The sequence below is a fragment of the Ursus arctos genome, unplaced genomic scaffold (assembly GCF_023065955.2).
Source record: "Ursus arctos isolate Adak ecotype North America unplaced genomic scaffold, UrsArc2.0 scaffold_19, whole genome shotgun sequence".
NCBI classification, from domain to species: domain Eukaryota; kingdom Metazoa; phylum Chordata; class Mammalia; order Carnivora; family Ursidae; genus Ursus; species Ursus arctos.
The window spans coordinates 54,090,572-54,112,182 of record NW_026622863.1 but is presented as its reverse complement, the minus strand read 5'-3'; the positions used below and the strand labels follow the sequence as shown (position 1 = coordinate 54,112,182).

At 55.1% G+C, this 21,611-nt stretch overlaps 1 protein-coding gene across 1 annotated transcript; it reads right to left on the bottom strand.

The window, feature by feature from the left end:
- Positions 1-257: 257 nt before the first annotated feature.
- On the bottom strand, positions 258-11,389 carry RDH13 (retinol dehydrogenase 13). The gene is made up of 7 exons (XM_026488467.4): positions 11,176-11,389; positions 9,114-9,232; positions 7,444-7,599; positions 4,807-4,911; positions 3,690-3,902; positions 2,772-2,873; positions 258-1,414 (listed from the first exon to the last, which is right to left on the bottom strand). Exons 1-7 carry the CDS (start codon positions 11,238-11,240, stop codon positions 1,170-1,172), a joined length of 1,005 nt encoding a protein of 334 aa, XP_026344252.1. The 5' UTR covers positions 11,241-11,389; the 3' UTR covers positions 258-1,169.
- Positions 11,390-21,611: the final 10,222 nt, after the last annotated feature.

Genomic DNA, 21,611 nt, shown 5'->3' with positions numbered 1-21,611 from the left:
CCTGCTTTCTCCCTTTGCCTCTCCCCCTGGCTTGTGCTCTCTCTCGCTCGCTCACTCACTTTCTCTCTCTCAAATAATTTTCTTTTTCTTAAGTGAGTAGCTAAGTCCAGCCCACAGCTGGAGGGTAAAAGGGTGTGGACGGGGAGGTGGGGATCACTGGGGTCCGTGCTGGAAGGTGCCCACCTGAGTTGGTTCATCCCAGACATGTCCTTTGGCTGCTGTGGTCTGACGTAGTAACAGAAAGAAAACTAGCTGTATTTTAAAGCTCTGAGCCGTCTTTAATCCCACCTTCTGCACTCCCCTCCCTCGGCATGTCGGCATTTGGGGCAGGGCCACTGCCGCTGTTCTGGGGACCAGAGGGCGCGGAGCAACATCCCTGGCCTCCACGAGTATCTCAAATGTTACGGTTTCTTTTATGTTAAAATATTTGTATCTTGATTACCGAGCTTTTTGGTGCCGCCCCCAATTCCATGCGGGAGCCAGGTGCCAGCCCAGATTTGGTCACCTAAGCTGCACAGCTGGTTGGGTGTTCACTCCTTGCTGTCCCGAGCAGGGCTGGCATGACAAGGCCTGTCCTCGGGGTGTCCCCGGCGGCTCGGCCAGGGCATGGCACACGCAGGTGAGCATTCAGCAGCAAGGACGCAGCTGCCGTTCACCCAGCCAGGCGAGAACTCACTCATTGCCACACTGTCCAGTGAGGTAGTCAAGTTACTCCGCACATTCACAGCGGGAGAAACCGAGGCTCAGAGAGGCGACTGAGGGTGGGCACAGGCCCACGGGGTACCACGAACGGCACCGTGTCTGGCCGACAACTTTCCCAGCGGCCGGAGTTCTGCAACGTGGCCACCACTGGCTCTCCTGACACGGCCACGCCAGAGGGAGCGCACTCCTCCCTCGGCAGTTCCGTTACACGCTCAAGGCAGGTGTCTGATGGCCCTGTGCACCTGCGGGCTGCGGGGCGCGCCGCACCAGTCGGCCTGCGCAGCATCTGCAGTCGCGTCCGCTGCGCCCGAGAATAGAGAAAAGGGCCGCTAGTGACCCCTACAGGACGGTGTGGGCATAGCAGGCAGCATTCCTTAGCCAACACTGCCACCTAGAGAGTGCTGCAGACAGAGCAGCCAGCCTTGGTTGGTCTTGGGGCTTCCTCCTGGTACTCAGCCTCCCAGGGGTTATTTGGGGAGGGGCTGCCCCCTCACAGAGGAACCACCAGACATTTCCAAGCCCACCAGGCGGGCACTTTCAGCCCAAAGTCTCTGGGCTACCTCCTCATCCTCAGCTTCAGGGGCTGGAGCCTTCTCTTTGAGTCCATCGAAGTACTTCCCAGAAACACCCCCCAATTCCTCTGCCACAGCCAGGTACGTGCTGGGCTGCGCTGCCAGCTGGGGGCTCTTGACCAGCAGCCAGAAGATGGGCCCTGCAATCAGCCACAGAGCATTCAGTCCGCACACGTTCACAGAGGAGGACACGAGAAGCCCTACTCCATCCCCGGGGTTCCTCAGGGCCCAGAGGCCAGATGTGGGACTGCAATCCCACACAGCCCCCCTCCAGGCCTTCCCTCCACCAGAAGCTCCCTTCCCTGGCATCGCCCAGCCAAATCCCTCCAGATGCAGAGACCAGCCCAAAAGCTGCCTCCCCCAGCAAGCCTCCCTGACTTTTCCCCAGGCAAACTGAAGTTCTCCCTCCTCAGTCAGCTCTGAGTCCTTACCCCCCCCCCCATATCTTGCTTTAAAATAACTTGTATTCATTAAATGCCTCTGGGGCCAGCCTCAGCTTAAGCTCCTTGATATCGGGCACCTATCCCGTATAGGATTACAAATACTAGTCCTAAAGTTCTTAATTATTCATTCAGCTTAAAGCTGGTCGGGCCCTGTGCTCGCCCTTTTAAGGCCCATCTCGTCCTCCCAACTACTGTGAGGAGGACAGTATCATCGCCCTCACTTTGTAGTTAGGGAAACTGAGGCCCCAAGAGGTGAAGTGGCTTCCCTGGCTGGCACAGCTGGTTTGGGGTGAAGCTGGAGTCACCCTGAGCACAACCAGGAGTCAACTCCATGGTCTCCTTCTCTGAGACTCAGTTTTCTCATCAAACAGGATCTAGCCTGCTTCCCTGGGCCGTTCTGAGGCCAGCAGGCTGGAGACACATGAAGTGACTCCTTCCCAGCACCCTGGAAGATACAGGGGAGGGGGCAGAGCCAAGCCGCTGCCATTGTCTCTTGAGCATGCGGTCAGTTTTGTGTCAACTTGATGGAGCTGAGGGATGCCCAGAAAGCCGGTAAAGCACTATTTCGAGGTGTGTCCGTGAGGATGTGACCAGAAGAGATTGGCACAGTAGACTGAGTATAGAGATCCGGCCTCACCAACGTGGGCAGCCGTGCTGTTAGTGGAGGGTGAGCACAGAACAGAAAGGCGGAGGAAGGGCGAACCCCCTCTCTGCTTGACTGGAACACCCATCTCTTGCCCTCAGGTAGTGCCCCTGGCCTTCGGGCTGGGACTTACACCCCCGCCCCCCTGGTCTGCAGGCCTTAGCGTTTGGACTGGGACTGCACCACCAGCTTTCCCAGGCCTCCAGCCGGCAGACAGCAGATCATGGGGCTTCTCAGCCGTCGTTAATGCATGAGCCAGTCCCGCCTGACAAATCTCTCCAAGCATCTACAGATATCCTATCAGTTCCGTTTCTCTGCAGAACCCTGACTAATCCACGGAAGAGAGTCCTAGGCCCCAAGCTGTGAGGGCAGGGGTTCAGCTACGGGACCGCAGGCCAGGAGGGGGCTTACCGAGTGTGAAGCTGGAGAAGGCAGAGCTGTGCATGCCCGTGTGCCTGCCCAGCTCTGTCCTGGCCACACCGGGGTGCAGAGCATTGACAGTCACACCCGTGCCTGGGGAGAGAAGGGGAGAGGAGGGGAGAGGAGAGACGGGGGGGAGGGGCAGACGCCAAATTCACTCCCCGCCTAGAAGGCTGACACGGGCCACCCGCAGCTCTAGGGCTGCCCCGTCCTGTGCTGGGTCCCACCCTTGGACCCACATCACCCCTCTTGCTCTGAAACCTCCAGATCACGTGGGTGCACCTTGCAAAGCCGCTCCGTTGCCTGACTGCCCAGAGCAGAGCCCCCCAAACCTGAGAGTATGTACAAAATCACCCAGAGGGCCTGAGCTACCCACACCGCTGGGCCCCCCCACCCACGGAATCTGAAACAGTAGGTCGGGGACGGGGCCTGAGATGCTGTGATTATGACGAGCTCCCAGCTGCGCTGATGCGGCTGGCGCACGCATGCTCTCCGAGGAGCAGGGCAAAGGGCAGACCTTTCACCTTCAGCTCAGTGGGCGCCGAGGTCGGATCATTCTTTATCCTGTGCTCCGCAGGATACGGAGCGGCTAGATGCCAATAGCAACCCCCGCCCCGGCCCCACCCCCAGAAGCAACGGCCACAACCACCTTCAGATGCTGCTGAGGTTGAGAACCACTAGCCGAGAGCACCATGGGATGCCTGGGCAGGATGGGCATGGAAGAGTGCCGCGATTGATTAGTGATGTCTGCTTCAGGCACCAGTGCACACAGTGGTATGTATGTCACACGTCTGCCTGCTCTGTTCTGGGACTGATGCTTGACCGCCCCTCAGCCCAGGGTCACAGCAGGACTGTTCCCGGCCCGGAGCTAGAGGAAGAGGAAGGCCAGCAGGCTCACCGCGCACGTACCCTGCAGCCGCCGGCTCAGCTCCTTGGTGAAGAGGATGACGGCCAGCTTACTCTGGCAATACGCTGCTTTGGTGTCATACTTCCTCTTCTCCCAGTTCAAGTCATCAAAGTCTATGTGCCCTGCAACGTGGGCCAAGGACGAGAGGTTGATGATCCGTGAAGGGGCCGAGGCTTTCAGTGTGTCCAGCAGCAAGTTTGTCAAAAGAAAGTGACCTGGATGAAGGACAACAAAGACAGTTTTCCCTGAATCCTCCTAGGACCCTACTGAGAACATTACCTTCTTCAACCCTCCCAATGACCCATGGCTCTCGACAGCGGCCAGTTCTCTCCCCCCAAGGACACCTGGCAATGTCTAGAGGTTTTGGTCATCGTAACTCTAGAGAGAGAAGGGGGAGCTCCTGGCATCTAGTGGGAGGCGGCCAGGGATGCTGCTGGACATCCCACAGTGCACAGGACAGGCCCACGGCAAACAGTGACCCAGCCCCAGATGTCAGGCCCTGCAAGAACCCCATCAGGTCAGCTGGGGGACGGACTGCCTCCCATGTCTCCTTCAGCACAGACTTTTTGGCTATGCACAGGACTGCCCGGTGAAAGACTACATTTCCCAGACTCCCTTGCTGCAACGTCGGGTCATGTGACTGCATCCCGGCCAATAGGACACGAAAGATAGTAATGTGCCTTATGACCCTCCAGGACCTCAGCATGTGGCCTTATTTGGAGAGAGGATCTTTACAGTGAAACTGAGGTCATTAGGGTGGGCCCTAATCCAGTGATTGGAGCCCACCCAATATCTACCCCCCCTTGCCCTTACTAACAGAACTCCGTTACATCGAGGGTGACAACAGGTAGACAGAATAACTGATAGACACACAGACTGGAGGACAGACAAAGGGTCAAAAGGCCAAGAGATGGATGGAGGAGCCAAAGGACTGACAGAACATCCAGCAATGAATAGGCAGCTCCCTGAGCCGCCAGGGGGCCCACAGGTGGCCGCCCAGCCGCCTTGGAGAGCCGAAGACGGCTCCGGCCCTCCCAGAGCGTGTGTCTGGCCCACCGGGGACCCCGCTCACATCCCAGGCCCACGAGACACCACGCAGCCCTCAGCCCATGACCTCACCCAAGTGGTTAACACCAAACTGCATCTCGAAGCCGTCCTCGGTGGTCCAGTGGGGGCACCGCATCACAGCCGCATTGTTGACCAGGATGTGTACTTGGCCCTCCTCTGGAAGACAGGGGTGAGGGCAAACGTCAGTCCCACACGGGCCCACATGGAACACCAGCGCAGTTCATGGGAATGCCCCCAGCCCTGGGCTGAACAGTGTCCCTGAAACACGTATGTCCACCCAGAGCCTGGGAGTCCAACCTGTTTTTGGAAGGAGTCTTTGCAAAAAGTAATCCAGTTAAGAGGAGGTCACGGTGTGGGCCTAATGCAGTAGGACGCAGGCTGAGACCCCCGGGGAGACAGAGGCAGAGACTACAGCGAGGCGTCTATAAGCCGAGATCGCCAAGGACCAACAGCCACCGCCAGAAGCTGATGGAGGCAGGAAGGGGTCTCCCAGCCTCAGGAAGAGTGCCACCCGGCTGACACCTTGACCTTGGACCTCTGGCCTCCACCACTGCGAAGAGAACAGATTCTCATCTGAAGCTACCCAGTGTGCCGTACTTTGCAACACCGGCCCCATAAAACAAACACACCCCCACCTAAGGCTTGGAGACCTTTCCTGGAAAGGGAAAGAGGCCACATCAGCAGGGGCCTCAGGGCCTCAAACTGGGGGGTTACTCGTGGGAACCCCAGCTCGGCAAGCAGCCAGTGCCGCACCCGATTCCAGACCTGCCACGTCACAGGCACAAGCGACTGTCCCTCCCTGAGCCTCCGTTTGCTCGTCTGTAAAATGGGATGGATAACAGCACCTTCCTCCCTGTATCAGTTAGCAAGGGCTGCTCGGACAAGGCATCACACGATGGGCCACTTGAACAGACTGTGACCCGGTTCTGGAGGCGGGAAGCCCGGGGTCAACGTGTCTCAGGGCTCTTTCCTTCCGAGGACCCAGGACCGTGAGGGAGGATCTGCCCCGGGCGCTCTCCTGGGCTCAGAGGTGACTGGCCGCCCTCTCCCCGTCTCTCCCTCGGGCCTGTCTGGTCGTAATCTCCCACTGGATTAGGGCTTAATCAGCTCTGGGCAGACCCTCTCTGCAGATCAGGGGTCGTGCTGAAGTCCTGGGGGGTTAGGACTCCAACACATCTTTTGAGGACACACGGTGGAACCCGTAAGACTCTGAAAGTGGTTTTCAGGATCAGCGGGGACAACAAACTAGTTATCTAGCACCTGGGAAACAGTGTCTGTTTGGCTTTGAGGGTGGAGAGGGTAGCATAGCTGTCAGGAACACACGCTCTGGAGTGATCCATGACAGTTCAAATTCCCCGGCTCTACCCTGAGCAGCTGTATGACCCTGGCCAAGTCACACAGCTGCTCTGTGACTCAGTTTCCCCTCTGTAAAAACGGGTAACACTAGAACTTGCTGGGTAGGATGGGGGGAAAAAAGCACCACAGCATCGCACGTGTGACAGGCTCCAAGTGTATAAAAAAGCCACGGGAGGGGCGCTGGGGTGGCTCAGTCGGTGAAGTGAACTCTTGGTTTCGGCTCAGGTCATGATCTCAGGGTCATGAGATTGAGCCCCACGTTGGGCCGCGCTGGGCGTGGAGTCAGCTTAGGGTTCCCTCTCTCCCTCTGCTCCTTTCTCCTCCGCTCATGAAATCTCTCTCTCTCTCTGAAAAGAAAAGCCAGGGGGAGGTATAAACACCTGCCTGCTTTATAAATGCTCAGACCGTCTCCAAAGGGACACAAAGGGGCACAGCTGAGGAGAGCAGCTGGCAGCTAGTGGCGGGGAGGCGTGTGGCTCTATCGCCGTGGGTATTTGCCGAGCATGTAATCCTGTAACTGGTATTCCTGTTTGAAAACATAAAGACGCAAGCCAGTTCTGAGAACATCTGGTGGGAAGCGAAATGACCGAGTCACCCGTGTGACAAAATGCAGAAAAACACCCGCCGAATGCCTGCATCTGCGAAAGGAAACACCCAGCAGAGGAAGTGGGAGCGCCGGGTACCCTGAGCGACGAGGCATCGTCCCCACGGCGTGCCCCGCAGGACCGGGCGCAGAGCCCGACTCTGACTCCTGTCTGCGTCCCGGGCATCAGGGCATCGCCCATCAGCCACGAGGGCCGGGAGGCCTGAGGAACCGCTGGCTGAGTCAGCATCTCCGCCCGCCTTCCCCGGGCTAACACATCCGCCAGCTCCCTGCACATCTGACCTCGCGCGGGCCTCTGCGTCCCGTGGGCTCTAGTGCCGCGGAGTTCGTCTTCCTGCAGAGCGGGGGTCCCACCGAGCAAACTTTCCCTGTAAAGGACCGGACTGGGTATTTCTGGCTTTGCAGGCCATACGGCCTCTGCTGTTGCAGGACTAAGGCGGCCCCAGATAACACATAAAGTAGCGGGCATGACTGTGTGCCAATAAAACTTTATTTATGGACGCTGATACTGGAATTCCATACAGTGTTCACATACCCAGAAATAGCACTCTTTCGATTTATGTAAACAGTTGAAATGTAAACTATTTTCATGTGGCAACGTCAGGAGATATAAAAATGTGCGATCTTCACCCGCAGAGATGTGCACCTGTCCCAAAACACCAGCGCCACACTCTAGGACTTGTGGCCGCCCAGGACCTCGCCCCCAAGGCCGGCGTCCTCCCCCCTACCTTCAATGATCTTCGCTGCAAACTCTCGGACGGACTTGAGGGAGGCCAAGTCCAGGTGCCGGGCCCTGACGCGGTGATTAAGGGTCTCCCCGCGAATGTCCTTTGCCGCTGCCTCACACTTCTCCATATCTCGACAGGCCAGAATGACGTTGCCTCCTGCGAGCCCAGGACAGGGAAAAAAGTATCGTTTAAGTCCTCTCCCAGGCACAGACAGCAAACACACATGACACACTGTCGGCACAAGAGCGCGTCCACGCGAGCGCACGGCGGCACCATTCACAGCAGCCGAGGGGGGAAAGCACCCGAATGGCCATCAGCCGCTGAGCAGGGAAGCGCAGCGCGGCCCGTCCAGACCCTGGCATCTATTCGGCCGCGGAAAGGAACACGACACATGCTACAACGGGGCCGGACCTCACAAACGTGCCCGCTGGAAGCAGCCAGTCACAAAAGCACACGTGGCGTATGATTCCATGGATAGGAAATATCCAGAACAGGCCCGTCCACGGGACATAGACGGATGGTTCCCTGGGAGTGGCAGGAACTGGGATGACCGCTAAGAGGACCGAGCTGTCATTTTGATGAAAGTGTTCCGAAACGGACTGGCAGTGTTCGTCCAACTCTGGGAATATACTAAACACCCCCGGAGTGTACACTATACACGGGCGAATTGTGTGATGTGTGGGTTGAATCTTAGTACAGCCATAAAAAAATCTTTAAAAAATTAGGGAAGTGAGAAGAAGCAGGGATCGGAGGAGGACGGACACCCCGACGCTGACCGCGTGGATCCGTGTGGCTCGCCTGCCCACCATGGGCCCAGCTGCCGCCTCTACACCCCCCCTGCCCTCCCACGGTCCACAAGGGAACCCAGCCGACCCCGGATCTGTTCATCCTTTGTTGCTGCCGGGCCCTCAGGACAGCAGTGGGTGGGGGTATCCACCCGACTGTACTTCTCACCCTCTCCCAGAGGAGCACATGCCCCCTCCTTGGGGAAACTCTGTGGTAAGGGGGGTGCCACCCATCACGGCCCCCTGCCGCTCTGTTCCCCGGGCCACCCCAACCCGTCAAGCACCAAAGAAAGTTTCTGATCTCCCCCAGCCCTCACACCTGCCCTGCCACAGCCTTCCCACCCCAGCCAACAGCAGGTCTGGTCTCCCAGTTGCTCAAAGCTAAATCCTTGACTTCTTTTCTGCCTGACCCGACAGGAAATCCACTAAGTCCAACGTTGGAAACAATATCTCCTCCTCCATGGACTTCATAACCCAGTCCGACCATGAGAAAAACACTGAATGAACCCAAATCAAGGGCCCTTCTACAAAACGCCTGACCAGTAAGCCTAGAAGAGCCTGAACCCTGATTCTGATCCACAACCTCTGACCCAGGCCCCAGCCCAGCCCTGAGCGCTGAGTCAACCACAGTACGTAAGCACACGGCCAATGCAGATGGAAAAACCAACACCAGCAACCCCGAGTGTCCACAGCCTCCTCTGAGGCCCCAAGTCTCCCTGACCTCTTTCAGGGCTTTTCTGGCTTAAGCCGGCGTGAGTTTGGTTTCTGCCACTTGACACCAGAACAATCAGACAACCTTACCGCCCCCAGGAAAGCCAACCCTCCGCCCCAGACCTCACACCCCAAGCCTCGGACAGAGAAAGCAGGTGCCCCCCGGGACCTCACCTCTTCTGGCCAGCTCCAAGGCCGTCTGCTTCCCGATGCCCGTGTTGGCGCCGGTCACGATGACGGTCTTCCCAGGAATGGTGGCCTTGCTGGGACAGGCCCCGCCCGCAACGTAGTCTCTGCAGGTAAGAAACGACGTGGTCACTTCAGTCCATGTGCAACCTCGCCGTACGTGCTCCTGACTGTTATGATCTTGGGCGAATGACGCCACTGCGCTTGTGTTCCCCCAACGGAAAGACAGGAAGGACATCTCGTAACTCTGCGGGGGCCAGTGTGGTGTTGCAGGCAAAGGCTCAGCACAGCCAGGTATGGGGAGGCCCCACAAGGCGACAATCATTGCTTTGTAAAGACCCCTGGATGGGTTTCCCATGGCGGCTGTAACAAGTAACCACAAGCTTAGCCGGGTCTGCAGGGAGGAGTCCAAGACGGGCCTCCCTGGGATAAGGGCAGGGTGTTGGCAGGGCTGTGCTCCTTCTGGAGGCTCTAGGGGTGAAGCCGGTCCCGTGCCTTTTCCAGCTCCTAGGGGCACCCACACTCCCTGGCTCACGGCCCCTCCTCCTCTGTCTCCAAAGTCAGCAGCGCTGTGTCTTCAGGTCACTGACTCTGAAGGACCACTGTGATTGTGCTGGGCCCGCACCTGGATAACCCAGGACCACCTCCCCGTCTCAGGGTCCTTACTCAGTGGCACCCGCAAAGTCCCCTGTGACAAGCAAGGGAAGATCTTCACAGGTTCTGAGCACTAGGACATGCACATCTTTGGGGGGCTTTTACCCTTTACCCACATTCCCCAGAGGCCAAATACCGGAAACAAGCAAATGTCACCGATAGGGGACCGGCCAAGGAGACAATGCCACCGCCACATGACAGAAGGGCCCTGTACAGCATGGAAACCGCCGGCCTCCTGGGGCTCATTTTTTATTTCAGTTAACTAAAAATAACCAGCCATGCTTTTTCTCCAGGCCATTCAGCTAACCTTCACTGCCCGTTGCATGCTGTCACTTTATTATTGTTCCTATGTTTAGCTTTATCAGAACTGAAAGACAACGGTATGAATTAAACAGCAGCCGATGAATTTTATTACAAAGGGAAATTGCTTCCACTTAAAAAGGAATTATCTCCATTTTCTAGAACTTTCAAAAACACCCAGTTAATATCACAGAGCCGCACTGTAATGAATTATAAATCACAAGAGTCGGCCCAACTACATGAAATGACTTTATCAGATCGGGAGCAACAAGTTCACCATGAAGCCTCATCACAGCGCAGACAAACCCAAAGGTAATTGTTCAAAGAGATTTACAGCCTATGCTTCATATCCTTTAAAAAAAAAAAAAAAGTATTTCAATATTCCAAGTACTTTCAGGCCTCCCAGCCAATCTTCTGTATTGTGTAAGTGTAATAATATTATTACTAATTCTTTTTTTTTAATTGTGGTAAGAACACATGAGCTGCACCTCTTAACAAGTCTGTAAGTATTGTTAACTATAAGCATAATCCAGCCATACGTTGAGCGCTCAGTAGCCCTGTGTGATGGCTATCATAATGGCAGCAGAAACGTGAAACACTTCCCTCGGCGCAGAAAGTTCTACCGAACGGTGCTGCTCTAGAATATGGGGTAGCTGGGTCTTCTGTGGGTTTTTTTTAGTGCATTAGCCTAGGAAAGACAAGAACTACGTATATATCCCATGCAGTACAATCCTTCCGTTCAGAGGTGGGCGATCGGGTTTGCGTCTCTGATTCCGGGTAACGAGAGCTGAGGGGGGCACGCGTCTTCCGTGCACCGGGGCCGCCGGTGACATCTGGGGACTGCCCAATACGTGTCTGCAGGACGGACTCACTGATCAATGACAAGGGCGGAAGCAACTAGACCAGGTTTAGCGGCGCTCTGGTCCGCCCCTTTCTTCGGGGTGACCTTGGGCCGTGACCTGCCCTCTAGGCCCTCCCTGGGCTTGCCGCCCCGCACTCTCTGGGCCCGTCCTAGCCGGCGACCACCAGGCGACCTCTCCCCGGCCTGCCCTCCACCTGACGGCTACCGACCGGCCCACCAGCAGCGCGCACTCACCGGAGAAGCACCGCGCCACCCACCGCCGTGCCTAGCACGGACAGCGGCAGGAGGTAGCGGTTCATGCCAGGCAGGAGCGGGGGTCAGACGCGGAGCCCGCCGCACACCCGCCGCAGACGCGCCGCGGGGTCGTTCGGAAGAGAGACTAGCGCAGCGGGCGACCCACGTGGGGAAGGGCAAGCTCCGCTCGGTCCTAGGCTTCCGGAAGGGGGAGGGGCATTTTGGGGCGGGGCTTCAGGGGGCGGGCCTGCCAGGAGCGGGGGGCCTATGAGGATGGGCCCCGGCGCCGGGGCAGCTGGAAATGGCAGTTTCCGGAGTCGTGGGCGTGGCCGCAGCCTGGGGGCGGGGCATGAGGGACGAGCCTGCGCACTGTTCCATGACGTCACGTTCGCCGTGTTATCACTGAGCTCCGGTCCCGCTAGTACAGCGCCGATAGAGAGTCCTGCTGCTTCCGCCGCATACCGCGCGGCCGCTTGCAGGTGGCACTCTACTGTGTGCATGTCAAATACATCGGCCTGTTCCCACCTAAAGTGCGTGTCCGCCAATAGTAACGTTCCTCATAGACTCAGAGAATATGAGAATTTCGAGGCTCTGAAGCCGGGACCTACTAGCCTGGGGGTTCCCAAACCTCTGGGGTCCTGAGGGAGGAGCTCAGGGCGTAGAGTCCTGGTCTGAGTGAGGAGGCGCTATGGGCCTGGACTCCAGGGTCTGAGGGAGGAGGGGCTGGGGGTTTCTGGACTCCAGGGTCTGAGGGAGGAGTGGGGGCTGGGGGTCTAGACTCCCGGTCTGATGGAGGAGGGGCTGGCGGTCTGGACTCCTGGGTCTGAGGGAGGAGGGGCTGGGGGTCTCAACTGCTGGGTTTGAGAGAGGAGGAGATGGGGGCCAGGACTCCTGGATAAAATACTGTATTTTAGATTAATAGATTATATAATAGATTATATAATAGATTTTAGATTAATAGATTATATAATAGATTAATAGATTAATATCTATTAAATAATGGGTCATTATTTAATAGAAAGAGAGAGAGGGAGGGAGGGAAGAAGGAAAGAAAGGAAGGAAAGAAAAAAAAGAAATGAAATGCGGGCCGTTGTGACAACCTAGGTGAGGGACAGAGTATCATTCTGAGTGAAAGAAGCCAGATGCAGAAGACTGCATGACGTATGATTCCAGTTACATGACATGGTTCTAGGAAAGGCAAGCTTGTAATGAAAGAAGGAAGATCGTGGTTGCTAGGGGCAGAGGGGGAGAAGGAAGTGATTGCCAGAAAGGGAACTTCTTTGGGGTTTTGAAAATAGTCTCTCTTGTAATCCTACTGGCAGGTATATGCATGACTACAGACGTTTGTAACATGTTATCAGCATGTTCACTTTAAAATAGTGAATTTTATTGCATGTAAATTATCCTGCAATAAAGCTGACTCAAAAGAACTGAAAATTTTCTACAATTTTGTTTTGGAAATCATTTGACCACAACTAACTCTCGGTTTAAGATTCAGTCGGGTTTGTCTGCAATCAACAGACATATTTGAGAATTCTTCTGAAGTGAGAAATATCTGCCTGGTAAATTATTTCCAGATGCCCCAAGAGGTTTTTGAATATTGGATTGAACAACAAATTAGATGTGATGTTTTGTAGACATAGAATGAAATGTATTCACTTTGGGTCTGCAGCTTTTGCAGTTTGGAGCTAATATTTTTTCTCTTAGTTGTTACTTGTTTCCATACTGCTGTGAAAACTGTGAGCTCTGTGTGCCCTCCCAGACACAGGGCACCCAAAGAGAACACAACAGCGCTGGGTCCAGAATCTGTGATTGGAGTCTCAGCCTACAAGTGAGGAAAAGCTTCTCAGAGGAAGGGTAACATAAATAGGGTTTTGAAGGATGAGTAGGAGTTCTTCAAGTGGGACAAGTGGAGAGGGCCAACTAGACAGGTGTAACAGCATGTTCAAAGGCTAGGAGTCATGAGGCAAGTTGCTTGGGGAGTAACACATGTTTGGGATGGTAGGAGGTTGGCTTGAATGGGGAGGCGGCTGGCAAGAGATGTAGCTAAAAGGAAAATTAAAAAAAAAAAAAAGCAATAATACCAGCTGCTATGTATTGAGTACCTAGTATGTGCCAAGTACTTACACAACAAACCAAAGAATAGGTTTGCTGTTGGTCATGTAGCAAGGGTGGCTGGGTTTGGCAAGGGGCCTCTCCCCTTTCTGGGATTGTGAGAACTCAGGGCTTCTGGGCCGTGAAGGGAGCAAGGCCTGGGAAATGGAGGCTGTAGTAAAAAATAAAAACAAAAACAAAACGTAGATATCGATCTACACACATCTTGTTCCAAATTCCTGCTCCACCTCCTGGATGTGTGCCTTGAGCAGTGACTTCCCTTCTCTCAATCTCCAGCTCCTCTTACCCACCAAATGGCAAAGAGGTAGTATCCTTAATACGTAAAGAGCTCTTCCAAATCTCTACCAAGGGGAGAGGAGCGTAGACAAATGGTCTGATGGGCAATTTGCAAAGAAGGCAAGTCAACACACACGTGAAACTACTCAGCCTTACTAGGAATTGAAGAAATGCTCATTAGGGTAATTACGAGATGATATGTTTCGCCTATCAGATTGGCAAGGTCGAAACGATGCTAACAGCCAGAGTTGGCAAGGATGCGGTAACACGGGTACTCGCACCTGCTGCTGGAAGTATCAGTTAGCACAGCCTCCTAAAGGGCCGTCCAGCAATTCATGGCAAAACCATTTGTGCATATCTCCGACCAGCCATTCCCCTTGTAAGAATTTATGGTAGGAGAGTATAGAGTTTTGGAAAGAAAGATACTTAGAAAAATGTCCCTCAAAATGCCAGAAGCAAATGAAATCAAGCTCGGTGCCTATCAGAAGAGTGGTCTGTTCTCTACGATTCCTAACTTCTACACTCCTTTCAACAACTATGTAATGGGCGCCTGCTGTGTCCCAGACATTGAACTACGTGCTGGGAATTCGGCAACAAGACAGACAAGGTCCCTGCCCTCGCGCACCCCCTGCCACTGACAGTAAAATTAAGTTGTCTGTATGTGGTTCCAGACAGACTCTGTCCACAGCTCTGTCCCGCTCAAATGTTTAAGAGCATCCATGACTTCTTAACCACCAATACAGGGGGTGGCAGGTGGGGAGATAGGCTGGTGTTCTCTCTCTCTCTCTCTTTCTTTTTAAGTTTATATACCAAAGTGCATGCTTTTAGAGTTTAAAAAAAAAACCTATAATATTCTGCAGAGGGTCTCTGCAAGGCACAGTCGTGGGTGATTTCACTGTTGTTCACCTCTTGTTCATCTGCCTTTTCTCACTGCGTGAAATGTTATGCCACGTGAAATAAGCCAGTCACAAAAATACAAACCCGTATGATTCCACTTGTATGACGTCCCTGGAGGAGACAAAATCCTAGAGACAGGAGAATGGTGGGCGCCAGGGGCTGGCCGTGGAGGGAAGTGGGGAGTTAGGATATAGCGGGTACAGAATTTCAGTTTTGCAGGATGAAAAGAGCTCTGGACATGGATGGTGGTGATGGTTGCCCAACAGTGTGAATGTGCTTAATGCCACTGGACTGCGTACCTAAGAATGGTTAAGATAGTAAATTTTATGTCACGTGTCCTTTACCGTAACTTAAGATGAAGGAGGAGAAGGAGGTCTGAAGAGGGGGAGGGAGAAGGTGAGCACGGTGTGTTCAGAAGCTGATTCTCTCAATTTTGAATAAAGTGTTTCCTCTCTGAGCCTTTTTCTCCTAATATCACCCACCTCAAGGGTAGGGTTTTCTGCAAAGGACAGTAAATAATTTCGTCCTTGCAGTCCATACGGTCCCTACGGCAACTACTCTGCCATTAGAGCAGGAAAGCCGCCATAGACAAGGGGCACACAAATGAGCATAACCATGTTCTAGTAAAACTTTATTGGGCCACAGTTTGCCAGCTCATTATAGAGTCTGGAAGGTTAACGTGAAGTCATTCACAAGAAGGACCTAACACATACTAAGGGCCAGAACTTGCTGGCTGCTGGTGTAGTTACTACACAGGAGACATGCAAATTCCTTCCTCTGAGGACCGCCCACCCGGTTCCCAGGCACACCCCGGGTGTTTAGAAACACTCTCCAGGCAGGCTGTGCACCTCTCTATCGTTGTTGATGTTCAAGAATTCTTGATAAGCATTGGGTGCTGTCCCAGGTGCTGAGAGACTTCTCCCACAAAGCCCTCTGCTGTCCCTAGCAGGGGCTTATGGCCCAAAATCATTCTGCCTCAATCTCCATCTATCTATCTGCTGTTTTTAGAAAATATAGTTAAAATATTTAGGGGTGAGATGCCTGGGTGGCACAGTCGGTTAAGCGTCTGCCTTCAGCTCAGGTCATGATCCCAGAGTCCTGGGATCGAGCCCCGCATTGGGCTCCCTACTCAGCGGGAAGCCTGCTTCTTCCTCTCCCACTCCCCCTGCTTGTGTTCCCTCTCTCACTGGCTGTCCCTCTCTCTGTCAAATAAACAAATAAAATCTTAAAAAAAAAATAATTCAGAAAAAAAATGTGTGTGAGAGCGAAAGAGAAAGAAAGGATAAGCAAGTGTTTATGTTCACTGTTAGCCTCTGGGGATTCTGGGTGTGGGACAGGGAGTTCTTTGTATTATTTTGCAACTTTTCTATAAGTCTGAAATTATTCCAACGGTTGATCGATACAACATGTATGAAACTCAAAACCACCGTGAGATCATGTAGTGTGTGATTGCATTTATATGAAATGTCCGGATTGGCCAATCCACAGGTACAGAGAGCAAATTAATGTTTTCCAGAGGCTCAGGGAGGGAGGAATGGAGAGTAGCTGCTAATAGGTTCGGGGCTTTATTTTGGGCTGATAAAATGTTTTGGAACTAGATGGAGGTTGGTGGCACAACACTGGGAATGTACTAAATGCTACTGGGTTATTCACTTTAAGGTGGTTAATTTTATGTCAGCTAAAAAAAAAACCTTGACCAAAACAGTTCTATAGCCGTCTTGGTCTCTCTGATCCTTACAGTGACCCTGGGAACCCATGATCTGCTCTCATGATCTCTCTGACTTCACGTTCTACCCCTCTGCCCCCACCCACTGTGCTGCAAATATGCTGGCCTTGCTGTGTGTATACCAGACAAGCTCCTACCACAGGACCTTTGCACTGGCTGTTGCCCTGCCTGAAGATCCTTCCCCGGGTATCTCACACCTCACTCCCTCCAGGCCTTCACTCAGTATCACCCCAACCGCACTATGACTGTTTAGTAGAACCCCCCAAAACACCTGCTGGACCCTTCCTGGCCCCCTTCCCTGCCTTATTTACCTCCATGGCACTGTCGCCATCCGACATTCTAAACAGTTTACTTTTTTTATTTCGTTTTCCACCGGAATGTAAACTCCACAAAGGCAGGTTCGGGGCTATTGGATTCCCTGGTCCCTAGAACAGTGCCTGGTGTGGAGCAATGGCTTAATAAACATTTGTTGGAAGGATGAATGGGCGTCTCCAATAAGCGGCCGGTCCCGGAAGCCGGGAGCTGGGGGCACTGAGGCTGTGCATTCCTTCAGGTGTCAGTGCAGGCACTGGAACACAGAGCAGCGTGCAGAGCTCTCCCTTGTTCCCGCGAGTCGCTGGGTCATTTAGCTCTTGGTTCGTTCCGTCTATTTCTCATGGAGGCTGCGCCTTGAGCCGGTTCTAAGCACTTTTCGCGCCCTCCCACACCTCCTCTCCCCACTGGCCCCGTGGCAGGTACTAGGACTTACTAATGCTTGTTTTAGAGGAAGAGATGCCTGCTCCAATCCAGGACCTAAACTCAAGTCCGTCTGAGTCCCTTCCAGCCGCTGCCCCACCCCCCACCCGCCAGCCTGGGGGCCAGGCTCCCCCAGTTTCAGGGGACTGACCCACCCTCCATCCCTCCCAGAGAACAAACAGCCCTGCCGCCAGCCTCCCGCCCCCACCCCCCTCCCCCGCAGGGCCCAGGCGGCTTCTGAGACCCACCCTCCCTGGGCCACCGCGCAGCTCCAGGGCGGGCCCATTCCAGGATCTGCAGGGACACACCTCACCCCGCTCTGGGCTCCCGCTCCGCCGGAGCAGAATGCACTGTGGCCCGTTTAGGGCAGCCCCGAGTTAGTGCCGCATGGGAGGACCCCTCCACGTTGGAATCTGGCCACCCTCTTGTTGAAGCTGTTTCATACCAGACCTGCCTGGTAGCCTGGTCCGGGTCTCACGCGCTCTGGCCAGACACACCCACCAGCCTCCCCAAGGTATTCCCTCTGCCCGGAACCCTCCCTACATTCCTGACTCATTCTGGAAATCCAGGTCACAGGTCAGATCCTCACAGAGGCCAGCCATGACCGCCCCCTGAAGTGACCACACCTGCCCGCCTCAGTCACTCCATCTCTTCCCCTCCGTGGCACTTACCACATACCTGTTTACCTTCTGTCTCCCACCACACCTGCGAGGGTGACAATACCAGGGGGCCGGGCTTTTGTCTGTCCAGCGCTCAGAACATGCTTGGCACAAAGTAGGGGGGTATTTCTTACTATGGGACTTCGGGACTTGGCATATGCCACTCTCAACGCTCAGTGTCATCCCTGCCGCGTTGTCCTTGGGAAACTCCTATTCATCCTTCAGAACCCTGTCCAGTCACCACTTAACTGGAAACCTGATTAGATTTCCCCAATTAGACTCCCTTCTTGAGGGCAAAGAGTGGGGCACAGGTGGGCTCTCGGGAACCATTCATTGAACGATTCAGTTCATTGATACCTATGTAAATAAATACATCTTCCTGAGACCCAGCTCCCACCTTATTTATGTCTGCCCCAAACCTGCATACCTCCTATTTCCTGTGACTGTGACGGCCCACCTCCCCCTCCCCGGCCCCATCCTACGGTTGGGGAGTGGAGACAGGCCTGTGTGCTGGGAGAGGAGGAAGAGGAAAGAGATGGGGTGCTTTTAGAGATGACACACGGGGGATCTTAGCAGATCAAGCCCCAGCAGGGAATTCTCTGTGCTGCCTCAGTCCCCCCCCAACCCAGAGAATAAACGATCCAGTCCCCCATGACAAAGCTGTCCCAGTTTGGGGACAGAAGCAAACTCAGATTCACGGGGTCCTAAAGCTCACTTAAGGAAAGGCGCTGACCCTGTGGGCAGACAAGGGGTTGGAAAGGGTTCTCAGGTGACTGGTTCCCTTGGTGAGTCTCTAAGGCCAGGGTTCGTTGCCTCCGCCCCGGACTTACTGAGTCAGACTGTGCTGGGCTGGGAGCCTCCGCTGGTATTTGGAGGCACTTGCTACGGTTTGAGAGAGGGAGGGCCTCCTTTGTGGGCAGAGAAGGAGGAAGGAGGCCTGGGCCCAGAACTAGGGTGGAGGCTCTGGTTTCGGTCTCACTTCTCACCTGCTGCTTCAGACCTCAGAGCTCCCAGAGGCAGGGACTAGGCCACCTGTCCCTGAGCACTGCACTCCTCCCTCAGACCCCGGAGTCCAGACCCCCAGCCCTCCTCCCTCAGATCCAGGAGTCCAGACCTCCAGCCCCCTCCTCCCTCAGACCCAGGGGTCCTGCCCCCAGCCCCTCCTCCCTCAGACCCAGGAATCCAGACCTCCAGCCCCCTCCTCCCTCAGACCCAGGAGTCCAGACCCCCAGCCCCTCCTCCCTCAGACCCAGGAATCCAGACCTCCAGCCCCCTCCTCCCTCAGACCCAGGAGTCCAGAGCCCCAGCCTTTCCTCCCTCAGACCCTGGAATCCTAGCCCCTGACTCCTGGAATGCCCATATGAGGACAATTTTCTCCATTTGCACATGAAGAAAGGGCCCAGTCTCAGATCTGCGTTTGTGTCACCTGGCCCAGGGCCACTGTGACCTTGGGCTAGTGGTCTCTCAGGTCACTGAGCCTGTCTTCTGCACCAGTGGGCACCAATCCCAGCCCCGCCTGCCTCTTGGAGGGTGAGGGGTCTGCTCCTGTCTGCAGAGCCCCCCCCCCCCCAGACAGGGCCATGCTCAGACAGTACTTGTGGCATGGATGTGACAGGAAGCCAGAGTGACAGCAGTTGGAGACAGAGGAGCACAGGACCCTCCTGCCTCTCCCCGCAGCTCCCTGGAGAGCACACCGCATGCTGGCCAGCGGCCTCCCCTCCATGGCTCAGGCAGTTTCTTGGCCTGCAACACTCCTCCCTCATCCTCCAGGCCACCTCAGGCTGCCAAACTCGCCCGTCAGGTTCAGCTCCGGCTGCCCCTCCTCCTCCAGGAAGCCTGCCCTGACCTCTTAGTGGCGTCCTCTGGGCTTCCGAGGTGCCCTTTGCGTCCCGTCCCCTGTCACAGCAGATACAGAAAGAAAGGCCCCCGTCTGCCATTCCTAACGCTCAACTAGCATCTCCTCTTCGCCAGGGACGGTGCCGAAAGCTCTCCGTAACCTCACTGAATCCTCCCGATGTTGCGGTCCCATTTTACAGTTGGGGGACTGGGCACAGAGAAGTTAAGTGATTTGCCTAGGGTCACACAGCTGGAAAGGGGCCAGTCACGAGGTGGCAGCGTAGGGGAGCACCGAAGGGTGCCGGGTCTACGTCGGATGGCCTGGGTTCGACCATCCCACCAAGTATGAGCCGTGTGATTGTAGCCAAATTCCTTAACATGTGTGTGTCCCCTTCCTCGTGTGTAAGAGGGGGATAAGGAACCCGTTTCATAGGACGTGAGGGTGAGACATATATACGTGACGCACGCACACGCACGTGCTCAGAGGAAGGCGAGCACACCCAGAGCAGGCACTAAGTAATAAGTCTTATCAACACTATTTAGTGGCGAAGTCACAACCCGAACCCACCCCACCTGGGCTCTCTGCCGTCACACACCATGCGATTGTCTCTCTTTCCCTCTATTCTTTCACCCCGGTCAGCGCGGGACAAAGGCGTGCTTTCTCTGGTTTCCAGCCTCCCTTAGCAGAGACTGCGGGCTCAACGTGTGCTGAGCAAAACAATGGAGCATAATACATACGAAAGCACCAAAAGCAGGTATCTCCAGCGCTTGCTGTGTGCGCGACCCTGTTCTAAAGTGTGGCAGAGGGAGTGCAGGGCAGACCGCACCGAAGTCTTCGTCCTCACGAAGCTATCATTCTAATGGGGGAGACATAGAACAATCAAAATGAACAGTAATACGGTACGTGAGCAGGTGGCAAACGCTCTGGAGAAGAGTTAATTAGGGAGCAGGGAGAGACTACGAGGAACGAGAGGGTAAGAGGAGCTGCAATGTTAAATAGAGTGGTCAGCCAGGCCTCTCTGAGAAGGTGACCTTCGAGCAAAGACCTGACGGGGTGAGGGAACAATCCATGAGGATAGCCGAGGGAATAAGCATTCCAGGCAGAGGGCACAGCAAGTGCAAAGGCCCTGAGGCAGGACGGGCTCTCAGTATCCAAGGGGCAGCAAGGATGCGGTGTGCTGGAACAGAGTGATGGCGGTGGAGAGGAGGTCAGGCCTTGCAGAGAAATGGGGCGCCCCGGAAGGAACTGGAGCAGGGAGTGATGTGAGCTGAACTAGGTTTCTTCAGGCTTCCTGCATAGAGAGGAGACCGACGGAAGGAAGGGAGCAGGGGCCAGCTGGGGGGCTCTGCAAATTCAGGTGTGAGCCTGGATGACGCCAGGAACAGGTGGGGATCATGGATAAAGCGAAAGGCTAAAGGGGGCATGCCCGCCCCTCCTACTCTCCGAGGTCAAGCTTTGGCGTCCTCTGTCCTCGTCCACTCCCTGCTGGTGTAACCTCGGGCAAGTCTCTTCATCTGTGAAATGGAGACCCCTAACCTCACCTCGCTGGGTTTGGGGAAGAGATGGTGTGTATAACGTGGTCGGCAAGGACCACGGCGCAGAGGAAGTTCTGGAAAGGAGATCTCAAGCCTGAGGAGCTCATAACACTTCAGAAGTAGTTGAAGCTGTGTGGGGCGCCCGAGTCTTAATTACCATGATTAAAGGGGTTTACTGGGGGGCAGTTTCCAGAGGAAGAGGCAGGGGGAGGGGTGGAGGCAGGAACCGTGGACAGGAGGTGTGCTCCGGGCAGGGACAGACACTGGCCCCGGAGACAGAAAGGCAGCCCCTGCGTTCAGATGCCAGCCCTCCCACGCTGACGACCCCCTCTTGAGCTGCAGACAGGTGCAAGGCAAACCTCTGACCCCCCAGAGGTATAAGGGCGATTGGTAGGGGGTATCTGAGGCAGAGCTGTGGTTCTCTGAACAAGTGCGACATCGGATGACTGGTTGTCCTTGAGCTAGTGTTGTTATGCCAGAGACAGTCTTGGTTCCTGGCTCCCACAGGCCGTTCCAGTCCCCCCACCCCAACCCTGGTCTCTCTGCCAGCCCCACCCCGGGGCCACTGCTGCAGGGCTGTGCCAGGTGAGTGCTCAGGTATGCGGAGGGAGGCGGGGTGGCCTGGCAGGGAGCAGGAAGGAGGGGCCAGCATTTGG